Here is a 22,544-nt window from a genome sequence, read left to right as displayed (position 1 = left end):
TATTTCCTTCTTTGACAGCCGGGTCGATCGCCTTTAACTTGAAAGCTGCATCATATGTATTTCTCCGTGTGTTTTCCATGATGAGGGTGCGTGGCGTGCATGAAGCGCAAAATGACTGATATTAAGATCCGACGCGACGAGGTGAAATGTTTTTGCGGCAGAAGCTCATTGTCCCCCAAGAAAAATCCATAAATAAGCCGCATCCTTGTAAAAGCCGCAGTGTTCAAAACGTGACAAAAAAGTAGCGGCTTATAGTCCGAAATTTACGGTAATTCAGTTTTCCAACAGAAAAGAAAGAAGAAAGTTGTGTGTTTGACACTAATTGATAAATCTCATATTTTAAAGCTAAATGTTCGGTGTTGTTTGGAGCTGCTCGGTCGAGATGAGCTACCTTATTTAAAAAACAAAAAATGTTCCCATGGTGATAAATCGATCACTGAGGCTTTCTAAATAAACACATCTGAAGTGAATAAGGCTGCAAGGAGGACATTAAACATGTAAGGAGAATAATCCTCCATCAAATAATGCTCCCCGTGCAGGGTCACTACGACTCGCTGCGTTTGCCCTCTAAAGAAACAGGAAACGTTGTTTTGATCCTCGATAATAAAACCTTAAAGCTTTTAAAAACACGTAACCCTTCGTACTCCTTCAGGCTGCTCTGTCTTTTTCATTTGTTGTGTTTTTGTCCTCTGCTGGAAATCAAATTTCCCTTCTGAGCTGATGAAGGTGATGAAGTGCACGCTCGATGACGGCCAATAGGAACGCCTCGCTGAAAAATGAATCAGACGTTGGGTTAAGTTGTGTGTGTGGAGTGAACCGGGATTATCTCCATGAACACTTCGCTGCTCTGATCCAGGTGATGGATCTCCTCCCCTCGGTGGTGAAGGCGCGACCTCGAGTCAAACACGGAGACGTCCCGTCCCGGTCGTGTCCGAGCCGCCGTGTTTGAGGGTCAGGGGTCGTGTCCGAGCCGCCGTGTTTGAGGGTCAGGGGTCGTGTTGCAGGGCCTGAAGGTTTTGGCTTCTCGACCCCGACAACAGACACTGAACTGTGGTGTGCAGAAATGTGGCTTCAGTTTGGAGAGTTAGAGGGATTGAGTGTGTGTGTGTGTGTGTGTGTGTGTGCGTGTGTGTGTGTGTGTGTGTGTGGAGGTTAAAAGCTGGTTAATGGAGGATTAACCATAAAGAGGGATCAGTGTGTATTAAGCTCACACTCTTGTCCATTAACAGAACTCTTACTGCGTTTCTCCGCTCACCTCAGAGAACACAGAGTCCGACGTCTTCCTCTCACGTGATTGGACGGAGCCCAAGTGTGTCATCGTGGCAGCTGAACAGAAGCGTTTCACTTCTGGTTTAGATATCGTCCAATCAGCACGGAGGATTGTTTTTCTTACAGCTTCAAGCTGAGTCACAGTTTCACAACAGCCATTGAAATACTCGGCTGCATGTCACCAAGGTTAATTTTTATTTTTACCACAGTAAAGATGGACAAACAGTTTCTATAGACTGGTGTAGTTTTGAGTCCTAAAACCAGGAAGTGAGTTAGCATTTTAGCGCCGTGGGTTCCTCACTCTAAAAGTCAATGAGGATGTTGAATGTGTTTGTGGTTAGACGCCTGAAATAAGGTCTGTGGTTAACACAAGCTGAAGAGATGTTGATGTTTTGTTAGACGAGATAAACTACATTAGCTAAGACCGCCACTGGTGAACGTTTTTACACAAACTTTAAACGGCGGTTGCTAACGAGTAGCTAACTGAAACTACAGTGGTTGTCATGGAGACATTAAACGTCATCACGCCGGGAACTCTCTCCCTAATCCTCCTTTCAGCCTCTAGTCATGTTTTTCAGTGTTCTTGCAAATATTAGGTAAATAAACAACTTATTAAGCTAACGTTTAGCTAGCTTGTGAAATCCGATGATTAGATTGATGAAGCGTAACGGTCGTGACGTCATTACAAACCGACCGCGGTGTAGTTCGCTTGTAGCAGAACGTTAGCTTTTTACTTCTCTGGGCTGCATTAACTCTTCAAACTTCATATAAATGATGTTCATCTGTAAAGATTATCCCGCTGAACAAAACAGTAACGCGTCAGAAACGTGTGTTTGACACAGAGATTATTTTCTGCAATGATCCAAAATCCAATGCAAAAATCCCACAGGCGCCATTTTTTCAGGTTGGCCTCCAAAAATACATCATCACTACACCAGTCTATAGGGAGAAGGATCTAAACCGTGGACTGGAGAGGAGTTAAAGCGCATGTTTTATAGATTTGTGTGTCTGAAACAACAAAACTGAAACCTCAAGAACAAAAAACTAACAAATTGACCTCAAAGAAAACATCACACTTCCTCATAGTTTCCTGCTCTTACAGTCCGAGCAGGTCCACATGTTGACGCCCCCATCGTCCATTCACAAGCTTCAGTTTGATGCACGGCACCATCACAGGTCGTGACCGAGTCCTCACCTGCTGTGAAGAGACGTATTTACTACTCCTGTGTGTGTTGTGTGTCTGTGTGTTGTTGTGTTTGTTGGAGCGGTGAGGGAGCCTGACACGGCGGGTGTCACGACCTCAGAGATGATTCATGATGGATGTTGTGTTCGTGTCTGTCAGCGTGCGCTGCAGGATCCCTGCTGCAAGCTACCTGCACGCTGCTAACATCCTGCTAACATCCTGCTAACACAGAGAGCGGCCCGCTGCAGGAAGCTGCTTCACCTGCACGTGTGCAGAATGCAAGGAAACCAGTACACACACACACACAACACAACACAAAAACACACACACCACAATTCAACAGAATAATTCTGTTTGTTTTCTTCACTGTGCGATTTAGAAACATGAAGAAGAAAGCAGTGACGGTGTTGTTCAAACTGTGTCGTCCTTTTAATCCAAACTTGGATAAGATGATTATTTTTACTTTTCTCACACATATTTGTATTTTGTGCTTTGAGTGGACTCAGGTGTGTAAGACACACTTTGGTCCCATCACACACACATGCAAGCATCATGGAATGTTTTTAAACTTTTCCCGTCATCAGCTCAAAATCACACATTTAAAAGAAGAAGAAGAAGAAGAGTGACACAGCTGCACGTCTTAGACTCTGCTGAGCGCTCATCTTGCAGGAAGACATTTTGAACCTTCCTCCTCCACAGAGTCAAATCCCGGATTTTCCGGCACTTCTATTGTTTATGTTCAGGTGTGTAAATGTTTAGTTCAAGTACCTCTGGAGACGACGGCTTCATCCGGCTGCTGTCACACAGCTTCAGTTGGATCCTGTGACAGCTCTTTGTGTAAACACTGAGTCTGAAATGATCCCTGCACAGACACGGCGAGTCCTCGCTCTGAAATGTCAACGTCAGGACATTTATTCAGCGTTGTGATTCTTTAAATCACAGCTTCATTTGGCCTGTATCATGACGAGTCGTTCTGTTAGACTGAGACTGCATTTCCAACATGGTGGCTGCTGCTGATGAGCCTCCAGCGCCCCCTGCAGGAACAGTGTCTGTGTGTTTAAACAAACGGAGCTTGCAGATAAACAAAGGGTTTAGTTTTTTTAATCGTAGTTATTTGTCGGAAACCTTCATTTTCACGGAGTAAAAACCAGAGTTTGACAACACAGTGACCCCGAGGTGAAGCATCGACGTGTAAACTTCTTTCTCAAGAAGACGTCACTGCTGGGAAAGCTGCTCTGAGTTTTCTTGTTTGTTTGTTTTTTTAAGGAAGAAAAAGGCGCTGGCAGTCTCGGGGCGTTTTTTTGTTTAACCAGAAAGTGAGATTGAATAAAAGCCGTCCTGGATGTGACGGTCGGTTGACTTCAGTGGAAACGGATCCAGTGAGGACAGCATGTCGAGTTTCATCACTCGTCATGTGTTCGTCAGATGAAGAGAGGCGAGGTCGCGGTTAACGAAGAGGACGGGTGGCTGGATAAAAGGACACTTAATGAGCGGGGTCAAAGGTCGGCTGCTTGAGCCCTTTGACTGATGAGGATTACACTTTTTATGTCTGCAGCTTTCACCATTAAGCTGCTCTTTTCTTTGTCTTTTTAAAGGAATCCTGTCACGACTGTAGCGCCCCCCGCAGGCCAAACGATTAACTGTATACAGCACAAAGATAACGTTCATATTACATAAAGACATTCTTCTTCAGCAGGATGTGAAGGAATCCTTGTTTGTAGTTTGTAACGCTGAACTCGTTCTCTAAATAAGAAATGATGACACACATGTGTTAACACCTTCATGATGTTGCCAAGGACGGAGAAACACATCTCACTGAAAACAACAGCAGCTCTGATGTACAATGGATGAACGAGTTCAACACATTTATGAGAATACGAGATAAAGATAAACTGCCTTTAAAGGACCAGAGGAGTCATGATTTAAAGAGTATTACTAGTCAGCAGCGGTGTCCGGCCTGGTGCAAGTGGGAAGGCTGTTTCACAGTTTAGGGACATGTGTTTCCCCTCGACATGGACAGTCTATCAAGTTCACCTGAGCAGCACTTCACCCTGACTCTGACTGACCTCTTCCTCCTCCTCCTCCTCCTCCTCAGTTCCCTGAATGTGGATTTTTCGGGATGTACGACAAGATCCTCCTCTTTCGCCACGACCTGAACTCGGACAACATCCTGCAGCGTCTGACGTCGGCCGACGAGATCCACGAAGGGGACCTGGTGGAGGTGGTTCTCTCTGGTAAGATGGTTTAATCTTTTGTTTATCGGCGGGTCAGTCCTGTGGCCTGTAAGCCCGCTTCATCGCTTCAAATTGGCTTCTCAGTGCGACTCTGAGATCAGGCAGATCAACCGTTACCCAGCATCAGAACTCCAGCTGGATTAGGATTACTGGTGAAGATAAAGGGCGGGGATGTTATAATCTCTGTCAGCCTTTACTTGGTATTGTCGTTGCTCTTTCGGCTTCTGCCAACAAACCTCTTTAAGAGAAAGAATCAACCCTCTGTCAAGCCCCGCCCTCCTTGGTTACTGTAACTAGGTTAGCATTCGAACCACATGGAAAAGACTTTTATTTCTATTTAATTCATTTTGATTCTCTAAACACGTCGTCTGTAAAAGAGGAGAAACGTCTCATGTTCTGCTTGTTAATGTGTTTATTATGTAGTTAATCATGATGACAGATTACAGTTGGACCTGTTATATTTATATGTATCTGTGTCATGACATAAACAACCCCCTCCTTCGGTTTAGAGAGAAATAGTCCCCGTGTTTGGTCCTTAAATTACGTCACAACCTGAATTTAAATTCTTGGAAGACGCTTTTAGAAAATGTCAAGTAAAAAGTCCTTAAAAAAAAATGTGTTTGGATTCTTCACTCACAAAGAAGTGTTTGTTTTTAATGATCAAATATTGATCAAGTTGGATTTGTGTCAGCTTCCCCTTTCAGCTCTCTCAGTGTTTATCCTCCTCTGGGTGAGCGCCGTGAGGTCGCCTCAGATCTGGTTTCCCCCCGCCGCCGCCGCCGGCTCACCCTGCACGCTCTAATCATAATATTGTCTGCAGGATTGTCATTTCCTGAGTCGTGTTGACAGGTCGAGGTGTATAAACTAAACCTGACACCTTAACAGCTGAACACCCCGACGCAGAGCAGCAGCAGTTTTAAATCACACAGGAGGAAGAAAACACAAAGTCTGCAGCCCGAGCCGCGCCGACTCAAACCCACGACCACTTCCTCCTCCTGCTGCTGCAACACGCTGCAGGAGTCATCTCTGCCTTACAGCGTACACACGACCTCTACGACCTCCGTGCTCTCATCAACCTGCTGCTCTGCTCTTTCCTCTCCTCCACGATGTTCTTCATGTTCAGATCATGTTGGACTACACGTAGCATGAAAGCACATCGCACAGAGGACTTCCACCTTGTTCTTTTCACGTCACATCTTGCCTCTTGCTCCGGAGAATTTCAGGAGCAGTCGCACTGAAATGAAGAGAGAATCACTCCCATGATTCCCCGCCAGCCCCAACGCTGTCTGTTGTTATTGTTTTTACTGAGAGCCCCCTGGTGGCAGAATTAAGAGCATTTAAAAGGGTCAAGGGTTCTGAGCGCTCTGTGTTCGTTTGTTTCAGCTCTGGCCACGGCCGAAGACTTCCAAATCCGACCTCACGCCCTGTACGTTCACTCGTACAAGGCGCCGGCCTTCTGCGACGACTGCGGGGAGATGCTGTGGGGGCTCGTCCGACAGGGCCTCAAATGTGAAGGTAAGGAAGAGAGCTCCCTGCAGCGTCACATCCTGGATTTATTCAAACTTAACAGAGTATAGATGTGTGGTTATCTGAACGCTCTGTGAGTGTTTCACTATGTGTGCAGTCTTCATAGTTTCACCAAGCTGTGGACCACACTGATGTGGTTATTAAGAATTTAAAGTTCTCAGTCCAGTTTAATGCTGCAAAAATAAAACGTTTGTACCGATGCAACTCACTAAAAATGAGACAAAACAAGCAGAGAATCTTCTTCTCCTTCCTTTCTGCGGCTGTAGATCTGGTAGCTTCCAGCGTGACCTTGTGTTAATCACACTCAGTTGCGTAACTGTCAGTGTTTGAATGTTAATTCATACAAAGTGCTGACGCATGAGGCTGCGCTGATCTTTACACAGCAGAAAACAAAACACAGACCTTTACTTCTACGTAGACGAGTGAAGTTTATCCTGAGGATGTGACGACACGTAAAGGTCACATCAAGAGGGTTAACGCTCCCTACGGTGGCCTTATTAGGACATCTCAGATTTAGCAAGTCACTACAGCGTCTAATCTACATTTTCTATTTGCAGTAGATGATGCACGCTAACTTTAGCATGCTCTCACATTCACTCCTTAAATATCACACTGTGACTCATGAGACCACAAGACAAAAAAGTCCCCTCCCTAAAGACTCGATGACTTCAGCTTACATAAAGACACAGATAGCAGAGATAACAGGATTCAAAACGTAACTGAAGGAAGAGAGAGTGAAGAATTAAAGGCATCAACAACAAAACTTTGTGTTTTTAAATTGCAGTTTTTGATGTAGAGGAACATCCTTATCTACACTTAACAGTTTTATGTTTTCCTAATGCAAGTTGTTCAGAGTTTCCAAAATAATATATATATATATATATATATATATATATATATATATATATATATATATATATATATATATATATATATATATACAGGATAGTATCATCTGCATAAAGATGGACTCTACATTTTGATCTCTAAGCTCGGGCCCAGAACTGCTCCTTGTGGAACACCTTTTGTAATTAGTAGAAACGTTGAGCGCACGCTTCAAGCTTTTATTCACGACATTCTGATATTCAAGTCAAATGAAACTCTGAATGATCCAAACATGTTTAAAAAGTCAATGAAAACAGCAGATCGATGCTTCTTTACGTCTCGTACGTATGAAAGAATAAATTAAACCTTGACTTTGCATTGCCCGAGAGCATAAACATACAGAAACATTTTAATTTTGATTATTTTTAATTTTTATTTATTTTTTCAACATAAACATATAAAGGACAAAAGACGTGAACAACCATCCAGGACAGAACACAAAAACATGACTCAAAATCATTAAAGACAGTAAAAACAAAGAGTTAAAGCTAATGGGACTACACACTGTACATCGTCATTTAAATGTTTAACTATAAACAATAAAATACTCTTTCTTAACAAAGTGAGTAGAGACTGTTGTAAACCCTCTAATGTCTGTGCTTAGATGAAGAGCAGGGAGCTGCTTAGCTTAGCTTAGCCTAGCTTAGCATAAAGACTGGAAGCAGGGGGCAGCAGCGTGCTCGAACTGGTGAAGTTAAAATCTGCCGACTTAACACGAATATCTGGTCTTCAGGATGTGGACTCAACTACCACAAACGCTGTGCCTTCAAGATTCCCAACAACTGCACCGGGGTCCGGAAGAGACGGCTGTCCAACGTGTCGCTGCCGGGCTCCATCATGACCATCGCTCGTCCTCCGTCCACAGAGTTCACGCCCATACCGCAGGAGGAGGTGGGCTTAACAGTCAATCAAACATTTGATGTGTTTTAAGCTGGCTCTCAATAAGGAGTTGTTATCATTCCTGATGGATATTAAATCAGATTTCAGGAACCTATCAATCAGGGGATGATGCATTTTTAATATCAGACATTCGAGGACCTTGGTTTGAATGTTACGTATTGTTCTTTGTGCTGGTTTCCTGCGTCCGCTCATGTTCAGGTCGGGGGGAAACTGGTCTCTGTAAAGTGCCTGAAGGTGTGACTGTGATTGTTTCGTCTGCGCTGTAAGTGTGTCAGAGTGTACCCTGCCTCTCGTCCTGATTGAACGTCCTGATGGGATTGGCAAAGCAACCCTGAGCTGGTCTAATAGTTCAGATTAATCAAAGTGTGTGAGCGAGAAAAAATGTAATTAAAAGATAAAGTACATTGACATTTTGTGCAGCAACTGTGAACGCAGAGGAAAAAGAAAATGTGACAATTTGACAAAATGCCCTTTTCACTTTTTTTTCAAATATGTAAACATTATAAATAAACAATATGTAATACGATAGCAGTTAAATATGCTGGTTCTTAGTAGCTGTAGGTAGATTTGGTTTATCCCCCCTTCAATCACGTTTACAACAAATAAAACAAAACAAAAGGAGGAATGTTTAAAATGTGCTGCAGATGGCCCAGCGGTTCGTTTGGACCCGACGTACGGAGACTAAAAGTCCTCCAAGTGGGCAGCTCAGGTTCAGGTCCGACACGTGATCCCCCACTTTCTCTCCTGGTTTCATACTCTGTCCACTGTCCTGTCTAAATAAGGCCCGGGAATTAAATTAAAGTAGTTTTAATGAGAGGCGACGGTTCCTTCAGATAAAAAAACATAAAAACAGGCTGTTAAAAATGAACTACAGAAACGTTGGTGATGTTTCACGATGCGCGGGGTCGTGGGGTCTGGATCAGGCCGTCGCTCTCACGTTCACACCGACGAGTGATTTAAGTTTGAATCAGACAAAAACAAACCTGTCGTGACCTTTTCATGTCGGAGTTTATACACGAACACATGATGAATGAAAACACGCTTCGCATGCAGGCAGATCTACGTTGTGCAACCAGTGAGCCATTTCCACGAGCTGTTCACACACACACACACACACACACACACACACACTCTCTCTCTGATGCCTGGAGGCTAACCACTGGATTTTCCATCCTGTTCACAAACCGTTGAACAAAGTGAGCCTCATTCAGCGCTTCATGCTAACGGGAACAAACACACTTTTGTCAACTCTCCCTCTCTCTCACACACACACACACACACACACACACACACACACACACACACACACACACACACACACACACACACACACACACACACACACACACACACACACACACACACACACACACACACACACACACACACACACACACACACACACACACAGTAAGGCACACTCTTAACCATGTGCACACGTAGGGAACAAACCATAAGAAGGCTTAGTGAACGAGAGCATTACATGTTTATGTTTTAAGCTGTGCTTTGTTGTCATGGTTACCGATCTTGTTCTATCTTTATATTTTCTTTCTGTTGTTGTTTATCTCTTCCAACCTCATCCTAACGGGTCGACACAGCGCCCCCTCCTGGGTGCCGGGAAGCGTAACTCCCTGCTGAGCGGCCGTCCCATCTGGATGGAGAAGATCGTCCTCGGCCGAGTCAAAGTCCCGCACACCTTCTCCGTCCACACCTACACCCGTCCCACCATCTGCCAGTTCTGCAAGCGCCTGCTCAAGGGCCTCTTCCGCCAGGGCATGCAGTGCAAAGGTGAGGACGGCGTGCCGGCGCCGTGCACGCAGGGAAACTGATCAAACGCACAGTGACCACGTTTTCTCTTCTCTTCTTCTTCAGATTGTAAATTCAACTGCCATAAGAGATGTGCGGCCAAAGTTCCTCGAGACTGCCTCGGCGAGGTCGACTTTAACGGAGGTGAGTTTGTGACGGAGCGCTCGTGTTAGTCTCAAACCTCCTGAACTATCTGATCTGTGGGAGGAGTTTCTTTGGAAAAGGCTTGTAATTGGTCGGAATTAGACACGCCCCCTTAGTGCAGGATGAGTCATCAGATATTTAAAACGTTTTACAGACCAGACCTCGACGTCGAAGACCGCTTTAAAGTCGTCCTCCTTCTTTGCTGTTGGATCTTATTTTGTGACATTAAGACCAAAGTGAGGTCACATGACTTTAACAGAATTTAGAAAAAAATGGTCGTTCCTTTATCCTCCACAGAATCCATTTTAACGCAGCTTCATGTTTAAGTTGTCTGAAAACTAAAAGTGTCCTTGTGTCCTTCAGAACCGACCAGTCCCAGTCCGGACTCGGAGTCCACGATGGAGGTCGATAACTGTGACGTCAACAGCGACGGCGGTCACAGCTTGGACGAGCCGGACGAGCTGTCCAACGCCGACGACAAACTCTTCTTCATCGAGGGTCCGTGCACCGACAGCGAGAAGGACGACGAGACGCTCCGAGCCATCAGGTGACGTTCTGTCTTCATTAAGATAGAACAGAGAGAGAGAGGGAGAGAGAGATAGAGAGAGAGAGAGAGAGAGAGCAACATAACCGCGCAGCTAACCTGCTCCCAGGAAAATTCAGCCAAATGAGTTAATAATAATAAAAGTCAGACAGATGTTAGTATTGTTTGTTTGTCCCTGCAGCCCGTCCACCAGCACAAACATCCCTCTGATGCGTCTCGTTCAGTCCATCAAACACACGAAGAGGAAAAGCTCCACGGTGGTCAAAGAGGGCTGGATGGTTCACTACAGCAGCAGAGACAACCTGGTGAGAAGACACACTCAAACATAGCAGCACATACACCAAACATCCGGTGTGTTTTCTCTAACACATAGATGTAAATGAAGTTCCTGCTGACTGTGTGTGTGTGTGTGTGTGTGTGTGTGTGTGTGTGTGTGCTTGCAGAGGAAGAGGCATTACTGGAGGCTGGAGAGCAAGAGTCTGACTCTGTTTCAGAACGAAAGTGGAGCCAAGTTTTACAAGGTAAGAGAGCCGCTCCGCTCGGATCTGGTTTCAAAGCGGCGAGCTGGACCGGATCAGGTTCACCAAACACAAACACTCCTGAGACACTGACACGGCGCATTGTGATCAAAGTGCTCATTCTTAAAGGTGACCAGCCTGCTGCACACCTGTCCAGATGTTAAATAGATGTTATGGGGCGCTATCAGAACTTCCTCCTTCTCCTATTTATTCATTTATTTATTTTCTTCGAACAATCAAAAAGATACAAATGAATAAACGAAAGAAGAAAAAACAGAAATCTGTATAAAATAAAATGTCAACATTTCTGCTGGTTAAAAAAAAGGAGCAGGTGTAAAAAGAAGAAGTGAGCGGTCCAGCAGTCACCGTGGTCTTCAGGCTAAACGTTGATTTCCATCCCTGCTCTGATAAACGCTGAGGAGCCAAACTAAGAGCGAATCATTCAGACCTTTTTATTTTCTCTCGTCGTGGTTTCGATTTGAGCTCAGAGAATCGTTCTCGTCTTTTTGATCTAACTTGGAGTTTCCACAGAGGAAACGTTGAGTCGAGGTCGCCTCTTTCATCTCGTGTCAGCCGGCGACCTGCTGACCTTTTCCACAAAGCGCGGCGGAGACCTTCCTTTGAAGAGGAGGGAGGGGGGAGGGGGGGTGTGTGGTGGTTTCTGGGACGTCTCTCTGCCTCGTGCCCAAAGCGGCCAAAGGAACGTCCTGCCTTTTAATCAGAGCGGCACTGATCACAGGTCTGGGGTTTTGGACTGAAGGGGGGCGGGAGGGGGACTTGGCAAAACACGAAACGTTCAGATGACACCGCGGGGGCCCGTCGCTCGCGTTTATATGTTTGATCTGGACCAGATTGGCGGCTTCAGAGGGCTGCAGGAAGGAAGGGAAGTTTGAGCAGTAAGGCAGAGCGAGGAGAGGTGTCAGGACTGACGGTTCAAGACATCCTCGATGCTTCTTATTGGCCGAAATGAAAACAAGTCAATCTAGCTTGGATTTGAAAGAAGAAGAGATTCAGCTAAAACGAGAGCTACTTCCTGTTTTGATGACTTTGGTCATTTTTTGACTTCCTGTACAAACGTCTCTCTTCGTTCCGACAGGAGATCCCGCTCTCCGAGATCCTCCAGGTGGAGCCGGCGCAGGACTTTGGACACCTGCCCCCGGGCAGCAACCACCACTGCTTCGAGGTCATCACGGCGAGCATGGTGTACTACGTCGGGGAGGACGTGGGCGGCGTGCACCACAACCCCGTGCTGTCTGCGTCCGGAGTGGGCCGGGACGTGGGCCAGAGCTGGGAGAAGGCCATCCGACAGGCCATGATGCCCGTCACGCCCAAGCCCAGCGTGGGGACCGGGCCGGGCCACGGGAAGGACCACAGTAAGAACCGCGTCTTCGTCCTCTCACGCAGCGACCGAGCTCTTCACCTGTTTATTGGATGGTTGGATTTTCTGTGAAGAGCTTCCAAATATTGTTTCACAGGATTGTTACACAACCTCACCTCACACACACACACACACACACACTCACACACACACACACACACACACACACACACACACACACACGCTGGCCGCCGGCTGACATTTTAACATGATTGAAGGGATTTCAGAGGATTTTCCGCTCTGACTCATCTCAGGTTAAAGTGTCTCTTTTGTCCGACAGTAATAGTTTTAAGTTTCATCCTAAAATGAAATCTCGGCTTCTCGACGCCTGAACGGAGCTCATGTCATTAAAACAAAACCATATTTAATATTCCAGCATGAGGACGCAGTCAGCTGTGTTTCCCACCTGATAAATAAATTAACCTCCAGCTCCAATCCCTCCATAAATAGGAGGTTTTATTTTAAACATTTAAACCAGCAGATCAATAAGTTAATGGACGGATGATGTAACAAGGATTTTTGTGCGTGTGTGTTTTTTATGTTTAAACCCTCAGAGGATGGAAAACATTGTAATAATACATAACAAGAGTAAATACAAACAGATTGGGACGGTGCAGCTTTAGACTCGCAGCGCTGTAAACGGTCACGCACACACTGATGCTGCGTTCAGGGTCCGCGTGTTCAGATGCACTTCATGCTGAAAGCATCGTGTCTTTACATCGGGCAGGGTGTCTGTGCGCCCAAAGAGGATCCTGGGATTCCTCCGACACACGTCTCCCTCCGGAGCTGAAAGCTTTCACTGAGATGACGACCCGGAAGCTGAAATGTCGAGGTCCATGACGGCACGGCTGTTTAACGTGTAACAGTTTTATTATTCATAAAGTGCTGAGTGATGACCTAACTGCTGACCTGAAAAAACAGCAGGCCGCCATTATTGATCTCACAGGGACGACCCGATCACACCCGGCCAGCGATCTGAAATCAATGCCAGCTCATCAGTGGAAATTCACTCACTGCGGCGGATTTCCTCCACACACGCACACGCACGCACACGCACACGCGCACACGCACACACACACACACACACACACACACACACACACACACACACACACACACACACACACTCTCTTTGTGTGTAAAAAAGATGGACGTCACGACAGCTTCTAGAAAGTGAAGCCTGAACAGTCAGAGCGCCCCCTACTGACCGGCTCCAGTGAGCACGGGGCCTTAAGAAGTCAGCCATCTTTCTGTACAGTGAGAGGAGATGGAGGAAGTCTGCGTGCAGTTTGTGACTCTGTGGGAAACGATGGCTGGTGCTTTTGATCTCAGCCGTAGATCTCCTCCGCCGTCTCTCACTTTCACAACGAGGAAGCAGAGGAAATGAGACTTTAATGATTGGAGGGTTTAGAAAAATAAAGCGTCCCGTCCTCGTCCGTCCGCTCGCTGACGTGCGTGTGCAGTTTATGAATGAACAGAATCTCTTGAATCACATTCACAAACTGTTCCTGTTTTCGTGTCTCTTCTTCAGAGGAACTCTCCATCAGCATATCGGTGTCCAACTCCCAGATCCAAGAGAATGTGGTGAGTCATGGTTTAAACGCTCTCCTCCTGTTCCAGTTATTCACCGAGGCGCTGAGTCATGTGTCTGACCATCAAACCAAACCACATCACCATGATGTCATCTAAGTGTTTTTGCCCTGTAACAAACATGAAGCGTGCAGTATGCAGGTTTCACCACCAGGGGGCTGTCTGACTTTAAAGCTGGCGGGGAATCATGGGAGTGATTCGCTGACGTTGTTTGAATGATTTAAAGCGCTCCGATCTTTTTCCAGGATATCAGTTCGGTGTATCAGATCTTTGCTGACGAGGTGCTCGGCTCCGGACAGTTTGGGATCGTCTACGGCGGTGAGTTCGGAGCGCGTTCGGTCAACAGCGATGTCATGTTAGTGGCCTCTGAGGGTTCTCATTTTGGGACTTCTCCCCGGTCTGCAGGTAAACACAGGAAGTCCGGCAGAGACGTGGCGATCAAAATCATCGACAAAATGAGATTTCCCACCAAACAGGAGAGCCAGCTGAGGAACGAGGTCGCCATTCTGCAGGTACGACACGCTCCTGGGCGCCTTTATCTCATACGTGCTGGTTTGGGTTTTTAACGGCTTCCTGTTTCTGACAGAACCTGCACCACCCGGGGATCGTTAACCTGGAGTGCATGTTCGAGACGCCCGAGCAGGTTTACGTGGTCATGGAGAAGCTTCACGGAGACATGCTGGAGACCATTTTATCCAGCGAGAAGAGTCGACTGCCCGAACGCCTCACCAAGTTCCTGGTCACGCAGGTCAGTGACGGCCGCTCTTTGAGTCCTCGCCGCCATGTTGGGAGAAAGAAGTTGGTGTTGGCCCGTTTCAGTTCATCCATGCACAGATGGTTTTCTGAGATCGAACGTTTTGTGTGCGCAGATCCTCGTGGCTCTCAGACATCTCCACTTCAAGAACATCGTCCACTGTGACCTGAAGCCGGAGAACGTCCTCCTGGCCTCTGCAGAACCGTTCCCTCAGGTGAGAACCGATCTTTTTATAAAAAAGTTAGACGTTGACTGCAGATCTCAGCGGCGCCGTCAGGACAAACTCTTGAAGGTCATCTCTCTCTCCAGGTGAAGCTCTGTGACTTCGGCTTCGCTCGCATCATCGGCGAAAAGTCGTTCCGTCGCTCGGTAGTCGGCACGCCGGCCTACCTGGCGCCCGAGGTTCTTCGCAGCAAAGGCTACAACCGCTCTCTGGACATGTGGTCGGTGGGAGTGATCATCTACGTCAGCCTGAGCGGGACGTTTCCCTTCAACGAAGACGAGGACATCAACGACCAGATCCAGAACGCCGCCTTCATGTACCCGTCGAACCCGTGGAAGGAGATCTCAGAGCAGGGTGAGGGATCACCTGATGACCTCCTTTTCTCTGGTGTCAATCAGAGAGAGAGAGAGAGAGAGCAACGCAATCGCTTAACCTGCAAACAGGCTGTTTCTGCGTCTGTAGCTTTAAATATGTAAATGAGCTATGTCTGACCACGCCCCCTCTCTGGAAGGGCTCGGGTGTACTCGCTGCTTTCTGGCTCCATGTCCTATTGTTTACGGTGAGAAGGCAGACTCAGAGGGCAGAACAAACACCTAGCTGTGGGAGTGTCACCCACCTGGGGGAGGGGCTACTGCCCTTTGTGATGTCATGAAGGGAAAACCTCCAAACGGCCTGTTTGAGCTGAAATGTTTGAAAGTAGGCGAGTTGCAGATTTTCACTCTGAGTTTTGAATGTTTCCTCACAGCCACAGACCTCATCAATAACCTGCTGCAGGTGAAGATGAGGAAGCGTTACAGCGTGGACAAATCGCTGAGTCACCCCTGGCTGCAGGTAAACAACCAACCAATGACTTCGACACGGTGAGAGATTTTGATCTGAGTTTAAACACGTTTTTTTTCTCCCAGGACTACCAGACCTGGATGGACCTCAGGGAGTTCGAGACGCGGCGAGGCGAGCGTTACATCACCCACGAGAGCGACGACACCCGCTGGGAGGAGTACGCCGACGAGCAGGGCCTGCACTACCCCAATCACTTCATCATGTCGCCCAACCTGGACGACATGGACGAGGACCCCTAGAGGTCAAAGGTCCTACAGAGGGACGGGGGGGGGGGGGGGTCCTGTAGTCTGCAGAGACCCTACCCAAGAGAGCCGTCGTGATTGGCTGCTGTGTGATGACACTGCGACACGCTCACTGCGGCTTTTATTCAGGTCAAAAACACGCCAAAAAAACAAACAGACACTTTGAGCCAAAACTTGGAGGGACATCCAGGCGAAGATTTCGAGACTTTTTTTTTTTTTTTTTTACTTTCTCACCTCAGAGACGAGATTTTAACGACATTGTTGCTTTTATTCTTTTTTTTTTTTTCCATCTTGTGGAGCTGTTTAGACGAGACGTCACGCCGCGTGACGCTAACTGGACAACGTAAAAAGATTCAAAGACGTCTAAAAAAACACAAAACCGGCCGAAGTGTTTGTCGTCGTTTCTCGTTTTGTCTTTGCACTTTTTAGAAACTTTCTAACGTCCCTGATCGAGACTTTCAGGAGTCTCTGCGTCTGACTCAAGAGGACGAGTGATGTTAAAGTTTCTACTGAAGAAGGAGGGAAATAAGGATAAGCTTGTTTTTAAACTCTATGTTCAGTCTTTACCAAATGTTCGACTCAGGACTTTTTTAAATCGGCTGTATTCAGAGAGCGACAAACTGAGAACGGAGCTGCTAACGTTTTGTGTCTTTCTGTGAAAATAAAAAAAACAAACCTGCCTGAGAAGAAACCCAAAACTCCCCCCCCCCCCCCGTGGATCGCTGCTGATTCTGATCCGACTCCAGCCTGAGAATTTTAACTGTTTTGTATTTTTGCAAAGAAATGTTTGTTTTTTCTGTCACCTTTAAAATCCTCTCGGTGGGAGAAAAAAAAAAATTAAAGCTGAAAGCTTTTCTTTCAGAAAACGGTCTCTTCCTGATTTTGTTCGAGCCACTTTCTTCTTACTGCTTCTCGTTAAACGTTTATTTTGGGAGCTCTCTGTTACCATGGCGATTCTTCCCGCCCCCTTGGCCCCGGTATGCAATACAACGCAAATCTTTTAAATAACCTCGTCATGCTGCAGTGACGTTTAACTTATTGATCCACAAAGACAGCACAACACTCGTTTAAACAGCAGAAACGCGACTAAATCACCAGTCGCAGTGGCTTGTGGGAAATGGAGTTCCTCGTTGTCGTCTGGGATCTCAGAGCTTCGGACTGAGAGGAAGTTTCATTTCCATCAAATCCGAACCAACAGAAGTCTCCTGACTGAGAGGGAGGAGGCGAGAACGCTGAACCGCAGGATGTTTGGAAACGATCATGTTAATTAGCCAATCCCTGAACCCGATCTCCTCGCTCTGCTGCTGTCGGCTGCACGGCGCCCGGCCTCCACACACGTGGAACTCAATCTCTTAATTGGAGCGACGTGAACGTCTGCAGAACAAAGAGGAGCCCAGCTAACTGCTTCAAGATGTGGACGGAGACGACGGAGCGGGGGAGGAAAAAACGTCCTCCTCCTGCCACCAGGTGGCGCTAACCACAGGAGTTAGTTTCAGCTGTTTTTACAGGATTTTATAAAATGTGAGAGATTGTTGAAGCTTTAAAGCTTTTTCACTTAAATTACCTTAATTAATGAATAAATTGCACCACTTTTTGTCCTTCATATTTTTTATTACAAATATCATTCCAGCTGATTTAAAGAAGCAGGAACTTTATTCTCCATCGTCTCTCTGCGTCAACATGATCCTCAGAAATTAACTTTGTGAAATGTCCGAGCTCCAGAACCGCTCCCATAATAACGTTTTTTGTTCGTCTCAGGAGAATTTCAGCTCGGTGAATCCGGCCACGGGCAGCGGCGCCGGCCTCGGATTCTTCTCCAGTTTCAGCCCCTCCGGCCTCTTCGGCATCTCCAGCCGGCTCGGGTGCAGCAGGCTGAAGAAGTGGAAGCGCTCGCCCATCTTGGCGGGGTTCGTCAGGACGTCGTAGCTGCTGATCAGCTGCTTCCTGGTGGAGGCGTCGCTGCAGTTCCTCAGAAGAACCTGCGGAGGAAACACGCGGCGCCAAGAACGTTTCAGACGTCACGTGTGGAGCAGGAAATACAAACATCATTAAAAGAAAGCTGCTCTCACCTGCATCCTCGAGTCGATGCCCATGTTCCTCAGGAACGTCCTCTGATTGACAGGTCCCACACAGGCCACGCCCCCTTCCGCCATCCTCCGCAGGTAGCTGAAGTCCACGTCGGCGGTGAGGTCGGCCGAGCCGGGGGAGGACAGGACGTCGTGGAGCTTGTGACCTTTAAAACCCTGACAGGTGAAAAAAAAAAAAGTGAACCGTCAGGTCGATCCTCCGGATTCTTATCGTCGGTTCTCTGATCGATAAAACGCCACACGCAGCAGGAAGTCGTCCAAATATGGGAGTAAAGCTCCATCACACACCTGCAGCGCGTTAAATGACCTTGAGATTTGTTTCTTTGCATAAAGAATCAGTAGAAAATGAGGATTAAATCAGGTGTTTAAGGAAGTCAGAAGTCGACGTAGCCACCCTCAGATGTTTATGTTACGATTTTAAAGTGAAATAAAAATGTTTCAGACAGAAGGAGGAAGAGGAGGAGGAGGAGGAGGAAGAGGAGTCGGGGAAGAGGAGCGAGCGTGGTTTCCTCTGCGCCCGCAGCAGACGGCCTTCACCGCTTCCTACATCTGTTTCCTTCAAATAAAACTGACAAAGTGAAGAGCTCACTGCGGGTCTGTCGGGTAAACACTACTTTTAAAAAAATGTCTCGGTGAGGTTGGGCTTCTATTTCCGTCGTCATGGCAACGATCACCTCGGTTGTCACGACGACCCGGGCGTGTCATTAATCCTCACTCTGAACGTGTCCGTCTTGGTGCCGTCGTGTCCGTAGTCGGCGATCAGCGCCGCGCCGCCGTCCTCCGCGATCCTCCGGGCCAGCTGTTGGATGATGACTCCGCCCTCTGCGCACACCTCCACGTGACTCCGCCTCTCACCTGCCTGACACAAACACAAACACACAGGCGTCCTTCTTTATTTCTGAGGATCCTTCATTCACACGTCTCCTTACATCTCAAGCTGCAGAATCAGAATGATGATGATGATGTTTACCTGCCTGAGCGTGATGTTTACCTGCCTGAGCGTGATGTTTACCTGCCTGAGCGTGATGTTTACCTGCCTGAGCGTGATGTTTACCTGCACGAGCGTGATGTTTACCTGCACGAGCGTGATGTTTACCTACACGAGCGTGATGTTTACCTGCCTGAGCGTGACGTTTACCTGCACGAGCGTGATGTTTACCTGCACGAGCGTGATGTTTACCTGCCTGAGCGTGATGTTTACCTGCCTGAGCGTGATGTTTACCTGCCTGAGCGTGATGTTTACCTGCCTGAGCGTGATGTTTACCTGCACGAGCGTGATGTTTACCTGCCTGAGCGTGATGTTTACCTGCCTGAGCGTGATGTTTACCTGCCTGAGCGTGATGTTTACCTGCACGAGCGTGATGTTTACCTGCCTGAGCGTGATGTTTACCTGCCTGAGCGTGATGTTTACCTGCCTGAGCGTGATGTTTACCTGCCTGAGCGTGATGTTTACCTGCACGAGCGTGATGTTTACCTGCACGAGCGTGATGTTTACCTGCCTGAGCGTGATGTTTACCTGCCTGAGCGTGATGTTTACCTGCCTGAGCGTGAAGTTTACCTGCCTGAGCGTGATGTTTACCTGCCTGAGCGTGATGTTTACCTGCACGAGCGTGATGTTTACCTGCCTGAGCGTGATGTTTACCTGCCTGAGCGTGATGTTTACCTGCCTGAGCGTGATGTTTACCTGCCTGAGCGTGATGTTTACCTGCACGAGCGTGATGTTTACCTGCACGAGCGTGATGTTTACCTGCCTGAGCGTGACGTTTACCTGCCTGAGCGTGATGTTTACCTGCCTGAGCGTGATGTTTACCTGCCTGAGCGTGATGTTTACCTGCCTGAGCGTGATGTTTACCTGCCTGAGCGTGATGTTTACCTGCACGAGCGTGATGTTTACCTGCACGAGCGTGATGTTTACCTGCCTGAGCGTGATGTTTACCTGCACGAGCGTGATGTTTACCTGCACGAGCGTGATGTTTACCTGCCTGAGCGTGATGTTTACCTGCCTGAGCGTGATGTTTACCTGCCTGAGCGTGATGTTTACCTGCACGAGCGTGATGTTTACCTGCACGAGCGTGATGTTTACCTGCACGAGCGTGATGTTTACCTGCACGAGCGTGATGTTTACCTGCCTGAGCGTGACGTTTACCTGCCTGAGCGTGAAGTTTACCTGCACGAGCGTGGACGACGCCAGAGTCGGAGCCGGAGCCATGACGAACCGGAGCTGCTCCGGTTTCTCCGGGTCGATGTCCACCAGCACCTCCCTCCAGCCTTTCGGAGTCCTCTACCCAAAACACACACACACACACACACACACAGGCTGCTGTTTACTAAACACACGCAGGTCTCAACCACATGAGAAGAATAAAATCAGCACACGTCTGACTGTTTCAACACAGAGAGGAAGAACTAGAAGTAGAAATGTTTCTCTCACTGCACATCAGTGTTTTTAAAGTTTAAATGTTATTCTGAGCAGGATCGTCACAACCACATGAAATGTTCACTTTTTTTTTTTTTTTAGACCAGAATCCAGTCAGAGTGAAAAACAATAAAACGAGATCTTTGTTGGAAGCCACCGCCCTCGATCGCTGCGTCACTGTGTGTTTGTTCATGAGCTCATATGTCTTTATATGTCTTTACATCCGGACTGATTGTTGTGTAATTCACTCTGGCGCCACCTGGTGTTAGTTTGGCGCAATGACACGGTTATAGGTCAGTAATAATGACGAGGCCTCTCACCTGAAACTTGTGGACGGGCAGCGCGTCGAAGAACTCGTGAGCGAGGACGATGCTGAACCCTGAAAGGAAAGACGAGAGAAACGGGCCGTCAGCGGATTGAAGACAAAAACAATCCAACGCCAGTTTGTACGTCTAAACTTTGTGATTGTCATTTTTATTTTTTAATTGAATTGAATCAGAAAAAAAATTCTCCTTCTGGACTTGTATTTATAGAAGTGAAGCCGTTTTCCTGCAGCTTTAAATGAAACTTGACCCTCCTGTGTACCGACCTGCGGGGACGTCGTCTAAGCGGCGGTACCAGTTCACCGGCAGCCCGGCAGCAGTTTCCCCGTGTCGGTAAACCGGCTCATCCTCCGAGTCCGCCTCCCGGCTCTTGTCCCCGGTCAGGGTCTGCGCCTGAATGCGACTCAGAGCTGGACTCACCTCCACCAGGTGGAGAGACACGGCGGCCTCGCCGAGCACGGACCGCAGCTGACTGAACACCTGGAGACAAACAGCAGCTCGCGGTTATTTTCAGGTCGCGTCCTGATTTGGCATGAAGAAGCGGGCGCCGCGCTCAATGAGAGCTTTCGTACTCTGAGGACGTCGCTGGCCAGAGAACCTTTCCCCGGTCCGAGCTCGACCAGCTGCAGCTGTTTGGGATGACCCGCTCCCATCCACTCGCTGAGGATCCAGACGCCGATCAGCTGGAGGACACGGGGGAAAAGAAATTCACCGTCTTACAACCCGAAAGTTCATTTCAGTCGATTTCTTGAAATTAAAACTGAAACTCAAGAGTCTCACCTCTCCAAAAATCTGGCTGATCTCAGGTGACGTGATGAAGTCTCCATCAGCTCCCAGCATGTTGTTCCTCACATAATAACCCTGAAAGAGAAACACGCCTCAGCTATCAGGCGATGATTTTCTTTCAGAGAGTTGGAGGCAGGTGTGACCCCGGGATGTGTCTTACCGTCACAGGGTTGGTGAGCACCTCTCTCATGTACTCAGCCACCGTTATCGGACCCGTGGATTTGATTTTAGAGGTCAGGTGTCTCAGCATGGAGGGGCGGGGCTTCTCCTCGCTTGACGGAGCGCTGCAGAAGAGTCTGGACTGAGCTGCTGGCCATCTCACTGCTAAAACACAAAACAAAAACAGTGTTTTTAAGATGATTCTTGAACGTTAAATTAACCCACATTGGACTTCAGTATTTTCTGTTTGTATTGAACACAGTGAGGACATATAAACCTTACATGCAGCTGTGTAGGTATAAACTTGTTCCTGCTGTGTTTTAACAGCTTCTTATTATGTTATTTATTTATTTGCTAACTGTGTTGCACCTAAACACCAAATTATAATCTGTGTGTGTGTGTAAATGTATTTGGCAATACAACGTGATTCTGTTGGCGTAATATTAAGATAAACCTTTTTTACATTTGAGGTCTTAAAATACAGTGATTGTTAAATATTAAGGGGTGAACCTAAAAAAAAAAAAACATTTCATTTAGTTGTAGTTTAAATTATTTGGAGTGAATAAGTTTGACTTGACCTTTAATTTGAAGTAAAGCGTTGACTCACCTGGGCTGACCGGAAGTGCAGACAGTGCAACCAGTCTCCTGATCTGTGTCCTCGCGCTTAAACAAACCGTCATTCTGCTGTGATTCAGTCTAAATAAACCCGGGAGACTTCGCTAATGTTTGTTGTGAT

The 22,544-nt window shown here is 47.2% G+C and overlaps 2 protein-coding genes across 2 annotated transcripts in view; one reads left to right on the top strand and one right to left on the bottom strand.

Annotated features, from left to right (window-relative positions):
- The window catches only part of LOC306824717 (serine/threonine-protein kinase D3-like), a 22,745-nt gene extending 6,369 nt beyond the window's left edge, over positions 1-16,376 (top strand). The window contains exons 2-18 of the mRNA XM_079344988.1: positions 4,548-4,686; positions 6,070-6,201; positions 7,832-7,989; positions 9,597-9,786; positions 9,871-9,948; positions 10,312-10,495; positions 10,674-10,797; positions 10,936-11,013; positions 12,107-12,383; positions 13,920-13,972; positions 14,224-14,296; positions 14,384-14,490; positions 14,565-14,726; positions 14,848-14,946; positions 15,042-15,309; positions 15,701-15,786; positions 15,861-16,376. Coding sequence (XP_079201114.1) covers positions 4,548-4,686; positions 6,070-6,201; positions 7,832-7,989; positions 9,597-9,786; positions 9,871-9,948; positions 10,312-10,495; positions 10,674-10,797; positions 10,936-11,013; positions 12,107-12,383; positions 13,920-13,972; positions 14,224-14,296; positions 14,384-14,490; positions 14,565-14,726; positions 14,848-14,946; positions 15,042-15,309; positions 15,701-15,786; positions 15,861-16,034 — 2,382 coding nt within the window. The 3' untranslated portion in view covers positions 16,035-16,376. The remainder of the gene's footprint in view (positions 1-4,547; positions 4,687-6,069; positions 6,202-7,831; positions 7,990-9,596; positions 9,787-9,870; positions 9,949-10,311; positions 10,496-10,673; positions 10,798-10,935; positions 11,014-12,106; positions 12,384-13,919; positions 13,973-14,223; positions 14,297-14,383; positions 14,491-14,564; positions 14,727-14,847; positions 14,947-15,041; positions 15,310-15,700; positions 15,787-15,860) is intronic.
- Positions 16,303-22,544, bottom strand: ndufaf7 (NADH:ubiquinone oxidoreductase complex assembly factor 7). Its single transcript, XM_079345194.1, has 10 exons — positions 22,416-22,544; positions 21,810-21,973; positions 21,644-21,724; positions 21,436-21,546; positions 21,130-21,343; positions 20,861-20,919; positions 20,292-20,405; positions 18,840-18,983; positions 18,107-18,280; positions 16,303-18,016 (listed from the first exon to the last, which is right to left on the bottom strand). Exons 1-10 carry the CDS (start codon positions 22,486-22,488, stop codon positions 17,792-17,794), a joined length of 1,359 nt encoding a protein of 452 aa, XP_079201320.1. The 5' UTR covers positions 22,489-22,544; the 3' UTR covers positions 16,303-17,791.

The sequence above is a fragment of the Symphodus melops genome, assembly GCF_947650265.1.
Source record: "Symphodus melops genome assembly, chromosome: 1".
NCBI lineage: Eukaryota > Metazoa > Chordata > Actinopteri > Labriformes > Labridae > Symphodus > Symphodus melops.
The sequence above is the reverse complement of the archived record's forward strand: the minus strand, read 5'-3'. Positions and strand labels throughout refer to the sequence as shown.